This window comes from Procambarus clarkii, chromosome 53, assembly GCF_040958095.1.
Source record: "Procambarus clarkii isolate CNS0578487 chromosome 53, FALCON_Pclarkii_2.0, whole genome shotgun sequence".
Taxonomy (NCBI): Eukaryota; Metazoa; Arthropoda; class Malacostraca; order Decapoda; family Cambaridae; genus Procambarus; species Procambarus clarkii.
This window is the reverse complement of record NC_091202.1, coordinates 24,471,495-24,490,891: the sequence shown is the minus strand read 5'-3', so window position 1 is coordinate 24,490,891 and position 19,397 is coordinate 24,471,495. Positions and strand designations below refer to the sequence as shown.

Here is a 19,397-nt window from a genome sequence, read left to right as displayed (position 1 = left end):
TGGGAATAAAACCCTGGAACTAGGGTCTTGCTTGTGGTCAAAATATTTTGATGAACTCTACCTGGGGATTAAAAAGGAAGACAACCCTGGAACGTAAGACAGCTCTTGCCATTGCTAAAGATGTTCAATTCAGGTGAAGTGGGCAAGATTTTAAGGCACTCTTGGTGAAGTAGTATTACAGCTATCACTTTACACACACATGCTCAGCATCCCACTGCAAAATACAAACATGCTGCACAGTTTGCTCGCACAACACAGACCTACTGGTATTATTTCACCATGAGAGTGTTTTGTTAATTTTACTACTGATTTTATTATAATCAAACAGCCAAAAATATCAAACAGAACTTTATTTGTTTACACAAGCTGTTCAGTTTTAATTTTTCCAAAGATGTTGAACAAATCTTACATACTACTTTTGTACATGAGGCTAAGCGTTTATGGCATTGCAAATGTTTGAATATAAAAAGTCAGAGTTTTATAAATATCAAAGAATGCTTCATGTATTATATTTATATCTGCAAATCAGGCTGAATAACTACACACTTTTGTAAGTGCTTCAATGGTTTTAAGCCGGCATCTCTGCTTTGTAATTTCATTCCATCTTTTATGGTAATTTCAAGCTGTGTAATATCAAGACAAAAATACACAGCAACATTTGTATTTTGTTAACTGATGCATTTCTATTTGGATTTGTCATGTCCACAATTAACTGTACATCAGATATAGCTTAGTAGCTGGCACCAAAATTATAAACCTACAAGCACATTACCATATTAATGAGAGTCAGTCAACTGCAGGACCTACAACTTTTAGTAGACCTTAACTACATCCTATGTGCAGCTGGCTATAACACTCACACTACAAGCTGTAACTAAAGCAAGCATGCCACATGCACACTACAACCTTGTGAGAAAGCACATTAAAAAATATATCCAGAAGGTAGATATTCATTAAAATTATTTTTAAGTCACTTAGACTGATATTGTTAAACATTTTAAAATATTTCCCAAAGAGAACTCAGGTAACTTCAAAATAGAAGGGAACTCTTTAAGATTCTGCAGCATTTATGTAACATGATCACTATTTTGAGACATCCATTTTCTTCTCATTTGGGTCGATGGCTTTGTCCCCCGGCATCCACCCAGCTGGACACACTGAAAAGATTATATCGATTAATATTTTTATAAAAGCGAAAGAATTTCCTTCCATTCACAGAAGAACACATCAGAAACTGTAGCAAAACAAACACAGAAATAAAATGGAAATAATACAGAAACATCAGTAATAATAACCAGCATGAACAAACCTCTTCCTAGAGTAGCCACAGCACGAGCGCTCGAAGACACGTACCTATCTTGAGGTTATCTTGAGATGATTTCGGGGCTTTAGTGTCCCCGCGGCCCGGTCCTCGACCAGGCCTCCACCCCCAGGAAGCTGCCCGTGACAGCTGACTAACACCCAGGTACCTATTTTACTGCTAGGTAACAGGGGCATAGGGTAAAAGAAACTCTGCCCATTGTTTCTCGTCGGCGCCTGGGATCGAACCCAGGACCACAGGATCACAAGTCCAGCGTGCTGTCCGCTCGGCCGACCGGCTCCCTCTTAATGAATTATCCTCTTAGTGAAGAATAAATCTTTGCCAGAAAAAGAAGAGAAACAAAAACATCATTCAGGATCAAGAGAGCAGCCGAGTTAGGCGACTCGGCAATAGCTGGAGGGGAGAAAAAAAAACATAACCCCGGAAGAGACCAGGATGAGTGCCAAGCACTCCTGGAGGTAGACACAAGGCAGTGAAAATTGAGAAGTCAGATGTTGGAGTTCAAGAAAATTTGCAAAGAAACCATGAATATGCCACTGAAGAATAGACATACAAAAGAACAGAGGGTAGGAAAACTAAAAATAAAGGAGAAATCTGAAGGTACGGGTCACTAGGGAGGATCAGGAGCACGGACAGTGAAGTTTAGGTGGAGTGGGGAGGGAAGGGAAGGGGGGGGAAGTAGAGGTAAATCAAGCAAAGATGGCGGAGTTGACAGGGCGGTAGAAAGGTGCAAAGGGAAACTGACAGGGTCAGGAGTGGGAGGAAGCACCAGGGATGGGCAGGTGAGGGAGGGAGCAAACACCAACAGAAGCAGCAGGGAGCACCTTACCAGGGATAGGACCAGTGGCAGACTCCAAGGGCTATGGAAATGTCCATAGCCAGATCCGCTGACTCCACTACCGAGACAGGAGAGAAGTGCGGGAAGGACAGGAGCTTTCTTACCCCGCAGAGGAGGGAGAGGAACCAGGTTTCCATTTCTGACAGACACAGGTGTGCCAGTAGCGACATACTAGGCACCAGGCTCCATAGTCTCAAACGAAGAGGGAGAACGAGAAACACACAGAGGATTCGAAGGAGGATGGACATCAACCCAGAGGGACGGGTGGGAGGGAGAGACAGAGAAGACTGGGAAGGAAGATGGCATAGAAGAGCAAAGGAGAGCACATAAGAAAGAGAAAGAGGATGGAGAAAAGTGGCGCTAACCAGGCAAGTAAGAGACGAGAAGGAGGGTTGGAGCAGTCTGAGAAGGAAGAGGGTTACTGGCAGGCACACAATGGACAGGGACAGTAGGAGAGCTGGTGGAGGTGTAAGGGTCCAAGGGCTGGAAACAATTGGAGAACAAAGGAAGGGAAGGGGTGTGGGGACTAGTGGTATGATGCAACTCACGAGCATAAGTAATGGAAGAGTCAGGACAGCGGATCTAGTGCCGAGCTTTGGGGAAAGAAATACAATCTCAATGCTTCAAGGAGGGGACAGCCTGTTCAAGCTCATAATGGATGCACAACTGAGAAAATGTAGGTCACAGTTGATGTAGTGAGGCTGGGAAGAAGAGAAATCAGTTTGAGAATGCCCAGGGTCACCACACAAGGGGTAAAGGGGCACCTCGTAGCTGCACCTGGAAGAACCACGTCCAAACTGTCAACATCTATTGTACAGGCGTGGAGAGGGAATGTACTCCACACCTGTACAGGCAGGCAGTCCTGTAAGACTTTCAACTTCAGCCTTCTATTTTAGATGGAATTATAAAATTCTTTAGCAACTCTCAAAGACCTTAAATAATATTGAGGCACAAGCATTGTATGTCATCCTGAATGATGGGATAAAATAATTATAATAATTATACCTTCATGAGTGGCAGAAAAAGTAACTTAGAAATAATATGAATTATATCCTATATAAAAACAAATCCACTGGAATAAAAGCAGCCTTGCCACTAGAAAGACTAAACTGCACTGTAACATACCTTGGCCATGCTTGTCGGCATACTGAAGAGCCTTTATCAGCCGTAGAGTTTCATCTACACTACGACCAATGCTGTCGTCATTTGCAATTACCTGAAAATTAAATACTAATTATTTTAGAGATGTCTTACATGAAAATATTTGTGAAAACATAAGATACTATGATGTAGACAAGTTTAGAGAATAGGTTAACCATGCAGGCAAAGTTCAAGTGGCATGAAAGGTGCGGGTGCTCGAGGTCTCAACAACAAAGCCGGAGATGGGGTGTAGCCACAACAGGCTGGCTGCAGTAGAGGGAGGATGGTGATATGGCATCCCAGACCAGTCCCAACCAAGTCTGAACTTGCAGAAGCCACCTGCTGTGCCTTCTCAAGTTGATTAGAAAGCTAATATAGGCCAACTGAGAGAAAGGACCAGATCCCTGGTCTTGGTCCAGGGATCGGATATATGATAATGTTTTCCCGATTTTGGGCCGATATCTGGTCCCCCTGGCTCCCCTCACCTCATAGGGACAGATACTGGTCCTGTCCTCCAGTAGGTGACATCTATCACTGGTAGCATAGTGGTACCACGCTTGCCTTGCTCCACATCTCTCAAGAGTGATTTCAACTGGGCTCCAGCCCTAACCCTTTTGCCTATGTTCACCCAGCAATAATTATAAGAAACCTGGTTGTAAATTGGCTGGGAGGTCATGTACCAGGGGTAAACTAATAGGATAAAGCTTACCATACGCCTTTGGAATGGAAAGCACTAAGTCTGTTAACAGGAGTCAGAAGTCATCTTCTTGTACACACCTGTTCTATAATAATAAAGGAAATGGGGGTCTTTGTAGTATAGTGAATGGAGACTTGATGGTACATGTAAGTTTTGAGAGCTATTGCTGCTTCTTCCCAGAAATGTCTTTACTTAATTATAGTATTACAGTATACCATAATTAATCCATCCACACTCGGTTATCATAAAACGTGCATGACAATAAAAGTTTTTATTTTTATATCGGGAGCTATTCATAACAACAAATTTGTGTCTAATAACAAACTTTTGGAAGTTCGGATGTTTTATTACGTCACCTGCTAGCCAGGGGCCAGATTCACGAAAGCACTTACGCAAACACTTACGAACCTGTACATCTTTTCTCAATCTTTGGCGGCTTTGTTTCCAATTATTAAACAGTTAATGAGCTCCGAAGCACCAGGAGGCTGTTTATAACAATAACAACAGTTGACTGGCAAATTTTCATGCTTGTAAACTGTTTAATAAATCTAATCAAAGCCGTCAAAGATTATGGAAAGATGTAGACGTTCGTAAGTGCTTGCGTAAGTGCTTTCGTGAATCTGGCCCTAGCTCTGTCAGTAGCACTGCTAGTCAACCTCCACACAGTTTGTTTCCTTCATAAAGACAAAAATACAGTTTTCTATTGCCTGCATCAATAAATAACTGCAAATTTGTATTACACTTAAGTGAGGGGAGGATGTGATAAGTGATGTATAGAGATAATCAGTGTCGTCTGATTGATAATGTTTTCCTCATCTTCTTCACAAAATAAACCTATCCATGCATGCTAGTATCTCAGTTTAAATGAAGTGAAAGCATTAAGAAGAATAATGTTTATTATTGCAAGAATCAATAAAGAAAACTTGGAAAAGTTACAAGTTGACCAGCATTAGTGAAGAGATGCCTTAAGGCTCCTGCACAGCAAGTTTAACCTTGACCCAATAACATAACATGATCCTTCCTTCAATTACAGTATACAAAGTTTTAGTTTATGGACCCCAGAGGTACCAATTGGTTCAAATAATCGGGGTCACAATATATATTTATTCAACCCATTCTCTCTAGTTGTAACATCATAAAAATTATGTACTAAACTGCCCGAACCTAACCCTAACTGAGGACCCACAAATAGAAAACGTGCCAGCACGTCAACTTTGTGAGCAGCTATGATTTATATTACCTCGTACTTTGGCCGTTTGGAATTGATATGTCAAAAGTGATGTACTATTGAAGAGGAGAGGTTAACTTATTACCTGTACAGTACTTTTAAAAGCTGCAATACATAATCTCATGAAATACACTCACCTCTCTGATCACAAGATTCTTGTCGATTATAACTAGAGTGCGATAGGCTACTCCAGTAGCTTCATTCAGTACTCCATATTTCCGTGACACTTCCATGGATTTATCTGCCAAGAGAGGGAACGGGACTTTACCAACTCCACCTTCCTCACGCGATGTCTGGCACCTAAAATGATAAATGCATTTGTTAACTTTTCACATACTGTATGTAACTGGAAATTCCATCACAAAGTTAGTACAAGTCTTTGGTACAAGTGTTTATTCTCAACACAACATTTTCTGCCATAAATTAAGTATTTATTGCTACAAATTAAGTCTTGAATAATGATAAGAGAAGAGTGATGGTGTGTTGGAGCAGTTTCAACCCTTAAAATGTAGTTCTAGTCACATGTTGCTTTCGTGGTGTAATATGGTTGTCCCCATGTTTATTTTAGCTATCATCCAGTGTTTATACAAATGAACAACCAGTACATAACTAAATTCTAATATCCCCCCATGCCTGAGAACTACCACGTGAACCAGTCAAGAAGAATGTAATGCAAGTTGAGTCAGCAGAACCTATTGTGGATTGCCACTTGCTGGCAACCAAGTTAGGTTATTAGCTCAGTTAGCCAGCAGTTAGCATGAGTACAGTTTTGTAGTATGATATAAAGTAGCTTCTTCCAAGCACCAGTATGAAAAGATCTCAGTGTCTGTCATGTACTATAATTCTGCCCCAAGTATCCTCCTGCCCATGATAGCTGTGGTATTTTCCTCAAGGAGTGACCAAGAGAAACTCAAGGATGGACAACAATATTTGAACAAATTTTGATTAACACCAACTTACATACAGTATTCAGTAAATGTTAACACTTACCACTAAATGTGAATCAATACTGTTGCTATTACTGTAAGCTTGATGTGTGTATAATAAGTTATTGTGAAGCTGCAATGTTCAGAATATACATTGCAGTCTACCCACCCATATAACACCTAGCCTTTCTGCCCGCACACGTGGGTAGGGGGCACGATGAAACCACACAATGTGTGTACCTGTCACCCAAATTAAGAACCACTGCATCTGGCAAGTAACTAGTTGGATGACTATGAGACTAGCTTCACCCATTGCCAGGTGGGTTTTAATGAGCCTAATATGCTTTCTGTCCCCAACAATGGCACACCAGGTCATACAGGTACTGTAGTAAAACAATTAATAATGATCATATTTAGGTCAGTCACTGTGGCAATAAAAGTTCTTTCTGTAAAGCTTGGCTAACAAGGTGACAGAAGCTGATCTAGCCAGTTGTGAAGCTCACAGCCAAGAGAACCATCCAACAATAGCTCAATGCACTTGGTGATTCTGTTAGGAATTCTACAGACTTTTTATTATTCACTATTTTTTTTTTAAATTTGGTTCTACACAAACATGTTAAGTGTTGCTCATGGGCCCCATGAGAAAAGCCCACAGCCCCCTCAAGGAGCCAAATGCACCTCTGCAAACACCATCCTGTAAGATGACTCTTTAAAGAGCACTCAAAGCACCCATGAGTGATGGTCCACTAATACAAACACTCACTCCATTGTCACTTTCCATGTGAACTGAGGTCGACCAAAGAAAGTTGTTGATCCCCATCATATCCAGACTTCTGGAAAAATGGGTCCATTTGAGAAGGAATATATTTTTGTGAAATATGTGCTTTATAACTGGCCATTCTAGTAATCTGCCTTAAGTAGGTCCTGCAGGTGCTGGATAGTAAGTTGTTTAAGGTAGTGCATATACCTTGGGAAATTTGAATAAAAATACAGGAACACTGTCAGCTTACATCAAGACGTGTTAATGTTGAATGCAGTGTAGACTTGGTTAAGAAATATGATTCTTTGTCATGGGATATACCGACAGATTATGTAAAGATGTATTCCTCTAGAGAGGAATGGAAGTTATACAAGGTAAATTATATGAAGCCAAAAACATTTATCTTCAGCATATGAAATACAGAAGTATGTAGAATCATAATTAATGTAGACAGTAAGTCACAATAACATGGCTGAAAACTAGCCACCCAACCCATACATTGGAAAAGAAAGGAAGTGACAATATTTCGGTCCATCGTGTCCCACTATCACACACACACACAGCTTAATAATGGTCCAGGACAGGCCAAAAACATCCTCACTTTCTTTATTTTCAGACGTGTGGGATGGGTGTTTAATAATTAGTTTTTAATGACAGGACCTCTTTCCACACACAAGACTCATTTCATGCACCATACCATGCAAGATGAGTAAATTTAGAATCTGTTGAACAGCCCAGCACCTCGCATCCAACAGAGTGAAACTCATCAATTCGTTCAGTAAATGATATTATCTCCGTTGGGCAGACGAAGGTGAAATCCAACGGGTAGAAGAGGATGACGATAAACTTCCCACGGTAATCATTCAGTGTCACCTCCTTCATCTTCATGTTCACTACAGCTTCACATTTGAAGTACGGAGCTCTAACACCAACACGAATGTTGCCGCCCTGAAGACTCTTGAATAAATAAATTATAGTATTAGGACATGTACCACATAGTTATAATAAGAAAATACTGGTTCATATAGCAGTTGTTACAAAAGAAAAAATACAAATATCTCAATACAGTATCTTAAATTTAGAGTACAGTACTTCTTACATCCAGTAATGTCTTATCTATCTGAAGTAACTGATACGAAAGGTGTTAGTATTCCTGTCCGTTTTTCAAACAAAATAATTATAGATTGAAAATACAAACTCTACAATCAGAGGGACCTTGCTCAAATAAATTATGGTGGATCAGAAGGAATCCTTGGTGGGCCAGAAGGAATTGGCCGCTGTGTAATCCAGATCATTAGGTAATTTCCGACAGTACAGTACATGGATTTTTTGAAGATTATATATTATGCAAAAATGGTTAGAGGGTAGCTTATGATACAGCCAGTGCCTGATCCACCCCTTCCCCCCTTGATGGTAATATAAGCATGGAACACTGAGAAACAGGCAGTAAAGAGATCAATCAAATGGACTTTGGCAGATTAAAACTGCACGTCAACACGCCTGACACATCACGAGGTCAGCAGAGCAAAATATTTTGGCAAAGTAACTGAAGTAGATACCAATGCCACTAAGAATAATAAGGAACCCAAAGTATTTTTAATCCCAACCACATAATTTTACAGTTTCAAACACAGTTTTAATGGTACAAAAGAGGAGGGCAAGAGTTTGAGTAAATCACACCAAGCCTGAGAGGCTGGAAGGTTGGACTGTGGATGGGGACTCAAACCATAAATGGGAACTTAGAAAAAGTGAACCAACCTGGAGGAATAACTCTTTTGGTTTTAGTGATTTTAGTTATTTTACTCTGACCCTAATCTGGGTCAGAATACCCATTGTCCAGCTTCCGCTGCAATCTACCTCTCCAAGAGGAGAAGGAAGGAACGAATGAGGAAGAGATGGGGGATGGGGGTAAGGGCACCTTCAATGGAGCCCCCCCCCAACCCCCCCAGAAGACTGGCTTTCATATCCCACAAACACAGGGGACGAATACCAAAGGAGAGATCAGGCTCCAGCACCACTGCACATTTACCAATGGACCCTCACTCAAAAAAAATAATGCTGTATATATCACATACCCTAAACATCATTTGAAAATGGAGCCTAGATACTGGTATTATCCCAACATGCTTAATTAAAACAGCAGAGATTGCACCACTTTACAAATGGGGTAGTAAAACAGATGCTACTATTTTTAGACCAATATAAATAACATTACAATCATAAAAATCTTTGAATGAGTACCAAGATCACATAAATTCATGGAGGTTACAACAACTATAAAACCTTGGACAATATGGGATCAAAGCAGGACACTTGTGCCTCTCACAATTGCTAGACCACAATGTCATGGCCTTTGATACCATAAAAAGGTGGTGGCACAGCAATGTATCTATTGCTACCCAATCTCCCAACCTTTATGTTCCCAATTTGTACATGTTTACCATTGTGATCATTGCTGTCTTCTTATATGTGCTGCCAATCTGCTGTATGGTGTTTATTAATCTTGTTTATCTGTATCTATTGCTACCCAGTCTCCCAATCTTTATGTACCCAATCTGAACATCTTTACCATTGTGATCATTGCTGTCTTATATGTGCTGTCAATCTGCTGTATGGTGTCTATTAATCTTGTTTAAATTACTAATCAAGCTGTCAATGTAATCAATCAGAGCTTTAATATAACAATGTGCTTTAATATACTTACTAAGCTCTCTCATCTCATTTTTCTCTTGCAATGTATCTTTATCATTTATCAATTCTGATAGAAATTACCTACTTAAAATTATCTGTTAGATTGACCTGCCCGAAACGCTGCGCGTACTAGTGGCTTTACAAGAGTGTAAATACTGTACTATCCAATGTATTCTCACAAACCCAATGTACCTTCTTGTATATATATAAGTAAATAAATAAATAAATAAGATGACAAGCAAAACACCAAAGTAATTGTACCTGGATTGTACATGGATGAGTTCTGGGCATTCTTCTACTCCCCAAGCCTGGCCTGGGACCAGTGTTGACTTGTGAGAGCTTGGTCCTACAGGCTGTTGCTTGCAGCGGCCCGCATGCCTACATATCCACTACAGCCCAGTTGGTTGGCGCTTCTTGCAAAACTGTTTTTTCTTGAAAACTTCCACCTTTGTTCTGGCAATATTTCTTATACTTGCTGGGAGGATATTGAACAGCCAAGAGGCCTCTGATGTTCATACAGTGTTTTCTGATTGTGTCTATGGCACTTCTATTCCTTACTGGCTCTATTCTGCATTAATCGTTCACTCCAATATGTTGTTATTTTACTGTGCAAAAAGACCAGGGGGGGGGGGGGGCACACAAAGATTTTGCAAACGTTTTTGAAAAATATGACCATGATGCAATTGCACAAAAATTTACCACAAAAGGAATTACTTGCCAAGTAGGAAGATGGATCTTTAATTTTCCAATGAACAGAGACCCAAAAAGTACCTGCATTTAAAGTTCAGTCCTCCCGAGGAAACTGTGCTTGCTCCACTACTCTGTCTCATATTAGACATAGACAAGCATAAAAATTATAACATTGTATCATTCTTAGCAAATGGTACTAAGATTTATATGAGTTTTAACAATACAGAGGACATAGCTAGTCTCTAAACTAATGCAAACTAGGTCATTCAATGGGCCACAAAAAAACATGTCAATGAAAAAAAGTTCCAGCTCCTGGAAGATGGTAAAAACGAATATACAGGTATAATAACCTAACACGCATAAAATGCAGTCAAATCACACTATAGAAAGAAAAAGCACTATACCAGGTAACTGACTTGGGAGTAATCTTGTCAGTAGACCATACATTTTAAAAAGCACAATAAATTAGCTTTCATAACTGCAAGAAAAATGACAGGCTGTATGACAAGAACCAATGAGAGTACTTTTTAAGACACTAGTATTATCTATCGTTGGGTTGAATATTGTTGCCCATAGCCCTTCAAAGCCAGAGAAGATGCTGGCCTGGAGAACATGCAGAGAACTTTTACTTGTAGAATATTAGGATGACTGGCTCCAGATCTGCACATAGTAATAAACTCCTTATGAGACCCAGAAGGCAATAGAAGTAGAAGCACTTCTACCTCTGGAAAGTAGAAGTGCAATAGAGATGCGCAGAGACAACTTTATTAACATTCAAGGCCCAAAGCTGTTCAATGCTCCTCCTCTATACATAAGGGGCATAACTAGTTGACCTCTTACAGTGTTCAAAAGGGAACTTGATAAATGCCTCCAAAGGATACTGCATCAACTGGGCTGCAATGCGCAAGTCTGCAAGCCCAGTTGACCAGACTGTAAACCAAGAAGCCTGGTCAGAGACTAGGGCAATGGGGAACATTGATCCTCAGAACCACTTCAAGGGGACTTCAAGGGCACCTCAAGGTAACCCTTGACTAGATCTACATTGCATTACATTGTATGATATTGCAGAGCCCCAACCTAACCTCACTTAACTCAAAATATACATTAGGAATTTGTGGAGCATACTGCTCAATGTGCATCAAAATCTAATGCAATATGCCTATAAAATGAGAATTTATGAAAAAGCTAGCTAGTGAAATGATGTTTTTTGAAAAGCTTGTACCTCAGAATTTACAGTCCCCATAATATAGTAGTATTATTTTTTTTTTTTTAATTATACTCAGCTGTCAGGGGGCCTGACAGCTGAGTGGACAGCGCTTTGGATTGGTAGTCCTGAGGTTCCGGGTTCAATCCCCTGTGGAGGCAGAACAGATGGGCAATTTCTTTCACCCTGATGCCCCTGTTACCTAGCAGTAAATAGGTACCTGGGAGTTAGACAGCTGCTATGGGCTGCTTCCTGTAGTGTAACAAAAAAGAGGCCTGGTCGAGGACTGGGCCGCGGGGACGCCAAGCCCCGAAACCATCTCAAGATAACCTCTCAAGATGAGGTAAAGCACTTGCACAGTGCTTTGCGAGCGCTTTGGCTTTGGTTCGTCTCTTGGCTGGGAAGGATTGACTAGGCAGGAATCCTTAACTGTATGCCACTGTTCACCCAGCAGTGAATGGGTACCTGGTTGTTAAACAATTTGGTAGGTCGTATTCTGGGAAAAAATTAAGGACCTGCCCGAAATGCTATGTATGCTAGTAACTTTACATGAATGTAAAAATTCCTGTATACATATAAATAAAAAAATAAAAAAATTACACTCCATTACTCCACCAGATACAGTAGGACCCAGAAGGCACCAGCATGAACATTACAGCATCATAGTGATGTCATAAACTTCAAGCAACCACTTACACACAGTTTTGTTTCTTATTTTTTGTGGCTTGTGCCAGGTTACGTACTTTTCTCAGGTCTTAGGAGCCTGCTCCCCCAGATGTGCTTCACCTTTTTTTTGGGGGGGGATATATACAAGAGTTGTTACATTCTTGTACAGCCACTAGTACGCGTAGCGTTTCGGGCAGGTCCCTGGAATACGATCCCCGCCGCGAAGAATCGTTATAACCTTATCTCTCCCATACTCCAGGCCTTCTTGTTTGTGTTTTTTCTACCACAGATGTGGCCACACATTTACAATGCTAACCAGGATACAGTATATACATGTTCTTCTGTTCTCCATGTGTAGGGTTAGGGATCTGTTATGTATAGCTCAGTGATTTGTTGAATGATTACCCACACAAGAGTAGTGTAGTGCTTTTAAAATGCTAATCTAACCTACACACAATTACACTGATTTAAATGTGTCCTACGTATAGTGTTCGAGGCATGTTTTTTACATAATTTATTTATTTATTTACATATATACAAGAAGGTACATTGGGATTGTGAGGATACATAATATAGTAATTACAATCTTGTAAAACCACTAGTACACGCAGCGTTTCGGGCAGGTCCTTAATCTAAGAAAATTTTTAAGTAGGTAAATACTTGCAAAATTTATAAAAAATGGTAACAGTTACAAGGCAAGAAAAAAAAATAAAAGATGAGAGAAAATTGTAGGTATATTAAAGCACATAGGTAGCTCAGATTGATTGCAATGACAGCTTGAATGGCAGTTGACAAAAATTGGTAGGCACAATACAGCATATGGCTAGCGCATAAAAGAAGACAGCAATGAACACAATGATAAGGTTGTTTGGGTTAAGTACATAAAAATTGGGAGATTGGGTAACACTAGATACAGAGCAAATTTAAAGCTCAGTGTAGGAAACTACGAAGATGAAATTAGGTACTCTTTGGTTTTGCTTTTAAATGAGGCAAAAGTTTGACAGCTTTTCAATTCACTAGGGAGTGAGTTCCATAGACTAGGTCCTTTAATTTGCATAGAGTGTATACACAGATTAAGTTTGACCCTGGGGATATCAAAGATATATTTATTTCTGGTGTGGTGATAATGGGTCCTATTACATCTGTCCAGGGAGAGTTTCAGAGCATGGTTTGCATTTAAGAACAGGGTTTTGTAAATGTAGTTGACACAAGAGAATGTGTGGAGGGAGTTAATATTTAGCAAGTTTAGGGATTTAAACAAGGGAGCTGAGTATTGTCTGAAAGCAGAGTTAGTTATTATTCTGATAGCAGATTTTTGCTGTGTGATGATGGGCTGAAGGTGGTTTGCAGTGGTAGACCCCCATGCACAGATACCATAATTAAGATAGGGGTAGATTAGTGCATAATATAGTGAGAGGAGAGCAGAGTTAGGAACATAATATCTTATTTTAGAGAGTATACCAACTGTTTTAGAGACTTTCTAAGTTATGTGTTGAATGTGGGTGCTTAAGTTGAGTCTCTTGTCTAGGAATAGGCCAAGAAATTTGCCATCATTTTTATTACTGATGTTAATGTTGTCATCTGTAGCTGAATTGCATTTGATGATTTGCTTCCAAATAAGATGTAGTAGGACTTTTCTATGTTTAATGTTAGTTTGTTAGTTGACATCCATAAGTGGACTTTTTTTAATTCATTATTCACAACATTATTTAGTGTATGTGGGTTGGGGTCTGAATAGATAAGGGGTAGTATCGTCAGCAAACAATATAGGGTTAAGAATATTAGAGACATTAGGCAGATCATTGATATATATAAGAAATAGAAGAGGTCCTAAGATGCTGCCCTGTGGCACTCCAACGGTAATTGGTAGAGAGGAAGAAGTTGTATCATTGATGGTTACACATTGTCATTAATGTGCATTGACAAAGATGTTTTACAAATTTTACAAAGGTAACTTTCACAAATGTAACTTTTATAAAGGTAAATTTAGAAATTTACAAATACATACACAGATAATTATGTCTCTCCTATTTTGACAAGGTAAATAGCTACTATAGAAACTAGTGTTATTAATTACTTAACCACTGTGGAAGCATGTTAGGCTTATCCTGCCCCCCCCCCCAAGCCAACTACTGATGACCTCCCCCAGGATAACATCAAACACGGCTAACCAAGTTCTGGCCACCTCTTTACTGCTAGGTGAACAGTTGCATCAGGTGAAAGGAAACAACAAATGCCCAGCTGTCTGTGTAGGAATTGTAACAAGAGTTTCTCCTAATAGATAAAGGTGTATATATATATATAGTTGGGTTGGGTGTGTGTGGTATTATGTTATTACACCCGCTGGGGCGCCTGGACAGGTAGCCTGCGGTTGTCTTCAACCTCAACACGTGTGGCAACATGCTGCCTCTGGTATGCCAGCCTTTATATCAGGGCCACAGCGGCATACCTGTGAATATACACCTCCGGGTGTATATTTAGGAGTCATTAACGAGTGATAACGAGGAGTGACCAACCTGTTGCTGGGTGACAAGGGCGTCCTCCACCTCCATGACGGAGTCCTCGCCTCGTTTCACCCGCTGAACACTCGTCTTCCTTCCCTCGTCGTCTTCAGGTCGAGGACGCTTGCCTGAGGTGCGTCCGCTACTGCTCCTGCCTTTGCTGGTCGACATAATGGATGAACAAGAGGTGAGTGTTTGAAGACTGTGATGGCGGGACAACTGGCGCCGGGCGCTTCTTCTCCGGGACGCCGGGCGCTTCTTCTCCGGGGCGCCGGGCGCTTCTTCCCCGGGACACTAAGTGTTCCCTGTCTCACTAACACAGAGAACACGTATAATTAAGGACTACTGGTTCAACCTTCCGGACTCCTGGTTACAATCCCGCTCCTGTGCCAGGTAAGTCCACTATGGGCTCACCATAGCCCGTGCTACTTGAAACTTTTCGTTCCAAGTAGCTGAATCTGAGATGATGATGTTCAACCTTGGCGACGAGCGGACGTTTGGACGCCTCCACCTGGAAGTCGCCGGATCTCTTTCTGTTTTGCGATTTTGGATTTGATAGCTTTCAACATGAGCTGGACGGTAGAGCAACGGTCTCGCTTCATGCAGGTCGGCGTTCAATCCCCGACCGTCCAAGTGGTTGGGCACCATTCCTTGCCCCCCATCCCAAATGTCAATTGGTGTCAATTGCCGGCTGGAAAGATATTGTAAATCAAATGCAATATCTTTCATAGACAACTGGGAACACTTCTATGGAAGAAATGAAATGTGTGCTTGGGATGGGGTGCATCTATCGAGGGCTGGGGTTGTTGCTGTTGCGAACTCGTTGGAACCAGTGGTTAGAGGCATTTGTTTGGGTTTGGGTTTAAACTGTTAGTAGATAGTGGTATGGGAATGGATATGGAGGAAGGCGGTAATAAAAGTATGTGCTTGTGAGAGAAACAAATTGGCAAAATGATCAGAGTAAGAGAAGGGCCTCAAAATAACAATACACTTAATTAGGGTATATTACACTACCAGTAGAAGTCTAAGACACAAAATAAACTATTTAAATGCTCTTGTCTGCACAGAAAAAAATATATTATTGCACTTACCGAACTATATTAGCTGAATATCAAATAAATGGATTTAAACTATTTCACACAGATATATTAGACGAGGAGAGGGAGTAGCCATATATGTTAGGGAAAATTTGAAACGTAGTCTCAAAGAGGGAATTTGTTGATGTGACGACTTATATTGAATTTTGTAACTTGCTCATCAAGATTGTAACTTGCTTAGCTAAATGAATTGTGGGGTTCAGTCCCTGAGCCCATTATGCGCCTCTGTAACCCTTTCCACTACCGCCCACAAGATGGGTATGGGGTGCATAATAAGTGAACTGAACTAAAAAAAAAAAGAGGGAATCGAAACTGAGCCACACAGAAACTATTTGGATAGAATTAAACGAAAGAGCAAATATTCTTATAATATGAGTTATATACAGGCCACCAAACTTAAACAGGATGGACGCGAAGCATCTATGGGATGAAATATCTAGAGCATATAGGTATAGCAGTATTTGTGTCATGGGTGACTTGAATTTTAGTGGAATAAATTGATTTAACAGAACAGGGAATGCCTTTCTCAAGGTAAGATCGTCATGAATAAATCCACAAGCTAGGGCCGTGACGAGGGTTCGAACTTACGTCCAGGATGATCCCAGACGCGCTTTAATCGACTGCGCCACGACATGGTATAAGAATTGCAACCTGGAGTGCTACTGCCCTCACGAGGATCCTGCAGCCTCTCCGAGACACAAACCAGGGTTTTACACAATTCGCCCCCCTGCACCCGGGCTCTGTCAACAAGCTGTTCTACCTCTTCGCCCTTACTTCATTACACACAGAAATCACAATAGCGTGATATATCAAATGAATAAATCCACAAGGGCCGTGACGAGGGTTCGAACCTACGCCCGGGAAGATCCCAGACGCGTCTTAGTCGATTGCGCCACGACATGGTAAAAAGAATTTACCATGTCGCTCATCCCGGACGTAGGTTCGAACCCTCGTAATAGCCCTTGTGAATTTGTTCATTTGATGTATCAGGCTATTGTGATTTCTGTGTGTATTGAGATCGTCATGTTTGGACACAATAGTCCAAATGTGGCGCACCAGAGCTATGTACAATTGAATATACAAAAATAAGAGAAAAGATTCTAGCTCTTTATTAAATGAACAAATCCACAAGGGCCGTGACGAGGATTTGAACCTACGTCCGGGATCATCCCAGACGCTGCCTTAATCGACTGAATTACACTTTTTGTTCATTTGATGCATCACGTTATTGTGATTTCTGTGTGTAGCTCTTTATTATTAGCTCATATATTCATATTTCACCTATGGTATCTGTGCCTGGGGATTTACAACCCTAAATTACCTCCGATCCCAAATTACTGTATATAAATCAGCAATTAGAACAATAACAAATTCTAGCACCAGACAGCACTTTGCTGTCAAAATATATGAACTGAAATATAAATGAAATATAAATAAAATATATGAATATAAAAATATTAATAATTCATTATATCGAGGACAGGCAGCCAGCGTATAGGTTAGTATGCGCGAGTAAGGTAAAAAATGAAGTCGCTGCACATTCATCAAAGATCCATAAAATATCTGCACTGCAATGTCAAACGTGATTGTCACGTTCATAGCACACGGCACCATCCGTTTGCACGCGCTGCCGCCGCTGCTTCATACGCCACTTCTGGTGGGCAGGAAATTCTCATAAAGTTTCAAAACGCTATGAAAAACGTTAATGGAAAGAATCCTTTTCTAAGCTGGCCGAGTAAGCCGGACGACTCAAACAGAAAACGGAACAGTACGTCACTTTTGTGAGTCAATTTCATTTCAAATTACGTCCAAATTTGGCCATAGCGCGCATACGAGCGAAAAGTGACGTTATTTTTAAGAGGACAGGTTGAGCAGAGAGTAAACACGAGGGTGTGTGCAGGGCGCCCGCCACGCTTGGACGCTGCTAGTCAGGTATCATTGTAAGTATTAAAGTCAGTGATTGATTGATTGATGAAGATTAAGCCACCCAAAAGGTGGCACGGGTATGAATAGCCCGTAAGTGGTGGCCCTTTTGAGCCATTACCAGTATCAAGAGCTGATACTGGAGATGTGTGGAGGTGCGGCTGCACCCTGCGTGACGGGAGATGTCTCCCGTGTTAAAGTCAGTGATTGATTGATGAAGATTAAGCCACCCAAGAGGTGGCACGGGCATGAATAGCCCGTAAGTGGTGGCCCTTTCGAGCCATTACCAGTATCAAAAGATGATACTGGAGATCTGTGGAGGCGCAACTGCACCCAGCGTGACGGGAGATGTCTCCCGGACCAAGTGGTGACCAAATGGTCTTAAAGTCAGTAACCAAGCAATGGCTTTATATCACCCAATCACCCAAGACTTCCACAGCAACACAGAACCCCACACTGACCTTAAGCGCTTACTATCGGGCTGTACAGAACCCATGGTCATCACACGAGAAACAAATATCGTTTTGATATTCATAAAATGAGACTCAACCAAAACAGAATTGATATGCAAATCAAGGGTCCCAAGTTATGGTATGACCTCTCAAATGTAAATCAAAGTTGCACATCTACCAACCAATTTAAGAGAGAGTAAGAAATATTTATATATTTTTTTCGGGCAGAAATATATTTCTGGCCGAAACACTTTGCGAATGAGTGGCTTTAGGAATTGGATGTACTAGCTCTATCTATAAATCCATCAACTTTTGTATCTCACCTTGTATGTATGTATGTACTTTACCTGAATAAATATTTGTATTTATTTGTATTTACTCATGCCGAGGCTGAGTCACGACACCGTGGCTAAGATACGAGGACCAACCACACATCACAAAAGGGAGAGGCGACGCATGTGGACGCTTCTGGTTATATTATAATTTGCCTGTCGTACACCCCACAGCGACCAGTGGGCGGCAGCGGAGGAAAGGAATTCCAGTGGCATAATGAGTACAGGAAGTAGACGCTCTACACCACCGGACCATTTGGGTGTACCCAGCAACGACCATCCTCCCACCAAAGCAAAGCTGGAAAAATATCAACAAAATCACAGATAGAAAATAGTAGTATAGTTTCTCATACGCATTCGCTTACCAAAGTCAATAGATTAATTAATTAGTTATTGAGCTAAAGTCTACTAGTTATAACATACTAGTCCGTTCTCCCAAGGTTACCCAACGTCAAGAAACTGTCGTACTAACGTGCCCTTATCCTAACCTACCAAAAGACCCAAAACAGAAAACGGGACAGTATGTCAATTCCACGAGCCGCTACCATTTTCCAGTACGACGATGTTTGGCTTTAGGGCGAGTATATACGTCAAAATGCGACGTTCTACGAGGAGGACGAGTTGAATAAACTACGGAAATGATGCGTAGAACATTCCAAGGAAAGAAATTTTCTCATAAACAGCAGTCATAAATTTTATATTAAAGCACGAGTACTCACCTAGTTGTGCTTGTGGGGGTTGAGCTCTGGCTCTTTGGTCCCGCCTCTCAACTGTCAATCAACAGGTGTACAGGTTCCTGAGCCTATTGGGCTCTATCATATCTACACTTGAAACTGTGTATGGAGTCAGCCTCCACCACATCACTTCCTAATGCATTCCATTTGTCAACCACTCTGACACTAAAAAAGTTCTTTCTAATATCTCTGTGGCT

At 40.9% G+C, this 19,397-nt stretch overlaps 1 protein-coding gene across 1 annotated transcript; it reads right to left on the bottom strand.

Moving 5' to 3' along the window:
* Positions 1-333: 333 nt before the first annotated feature.
* Positions 334-14,936, bottom strand: LOC123767057 (peroxiredoxin-2). The gene is made up of 5 exons (XM_045756523.2): positions 14,678-14,936; positions 7,608-7,867; positions 5,362-5,524; positions 3,285-3,375; positions 334-1,157 (listed from the first exon to the last, which is right to left on the bottom strand). Exons 1-5 carry the CDS (start codon positions 14,831-14,833, stop codon positions 1,084-1,086), a joined length of 744 nt encoding a protein of 247 aa, XP_045612479.1. The 5' UTR covers positions 14,834-14,936; the 3' UTR covers positions 334-1,083.
* Between the last annotated feature and the right edge of the window lie 4,461 nt (positions 14,937-19,397).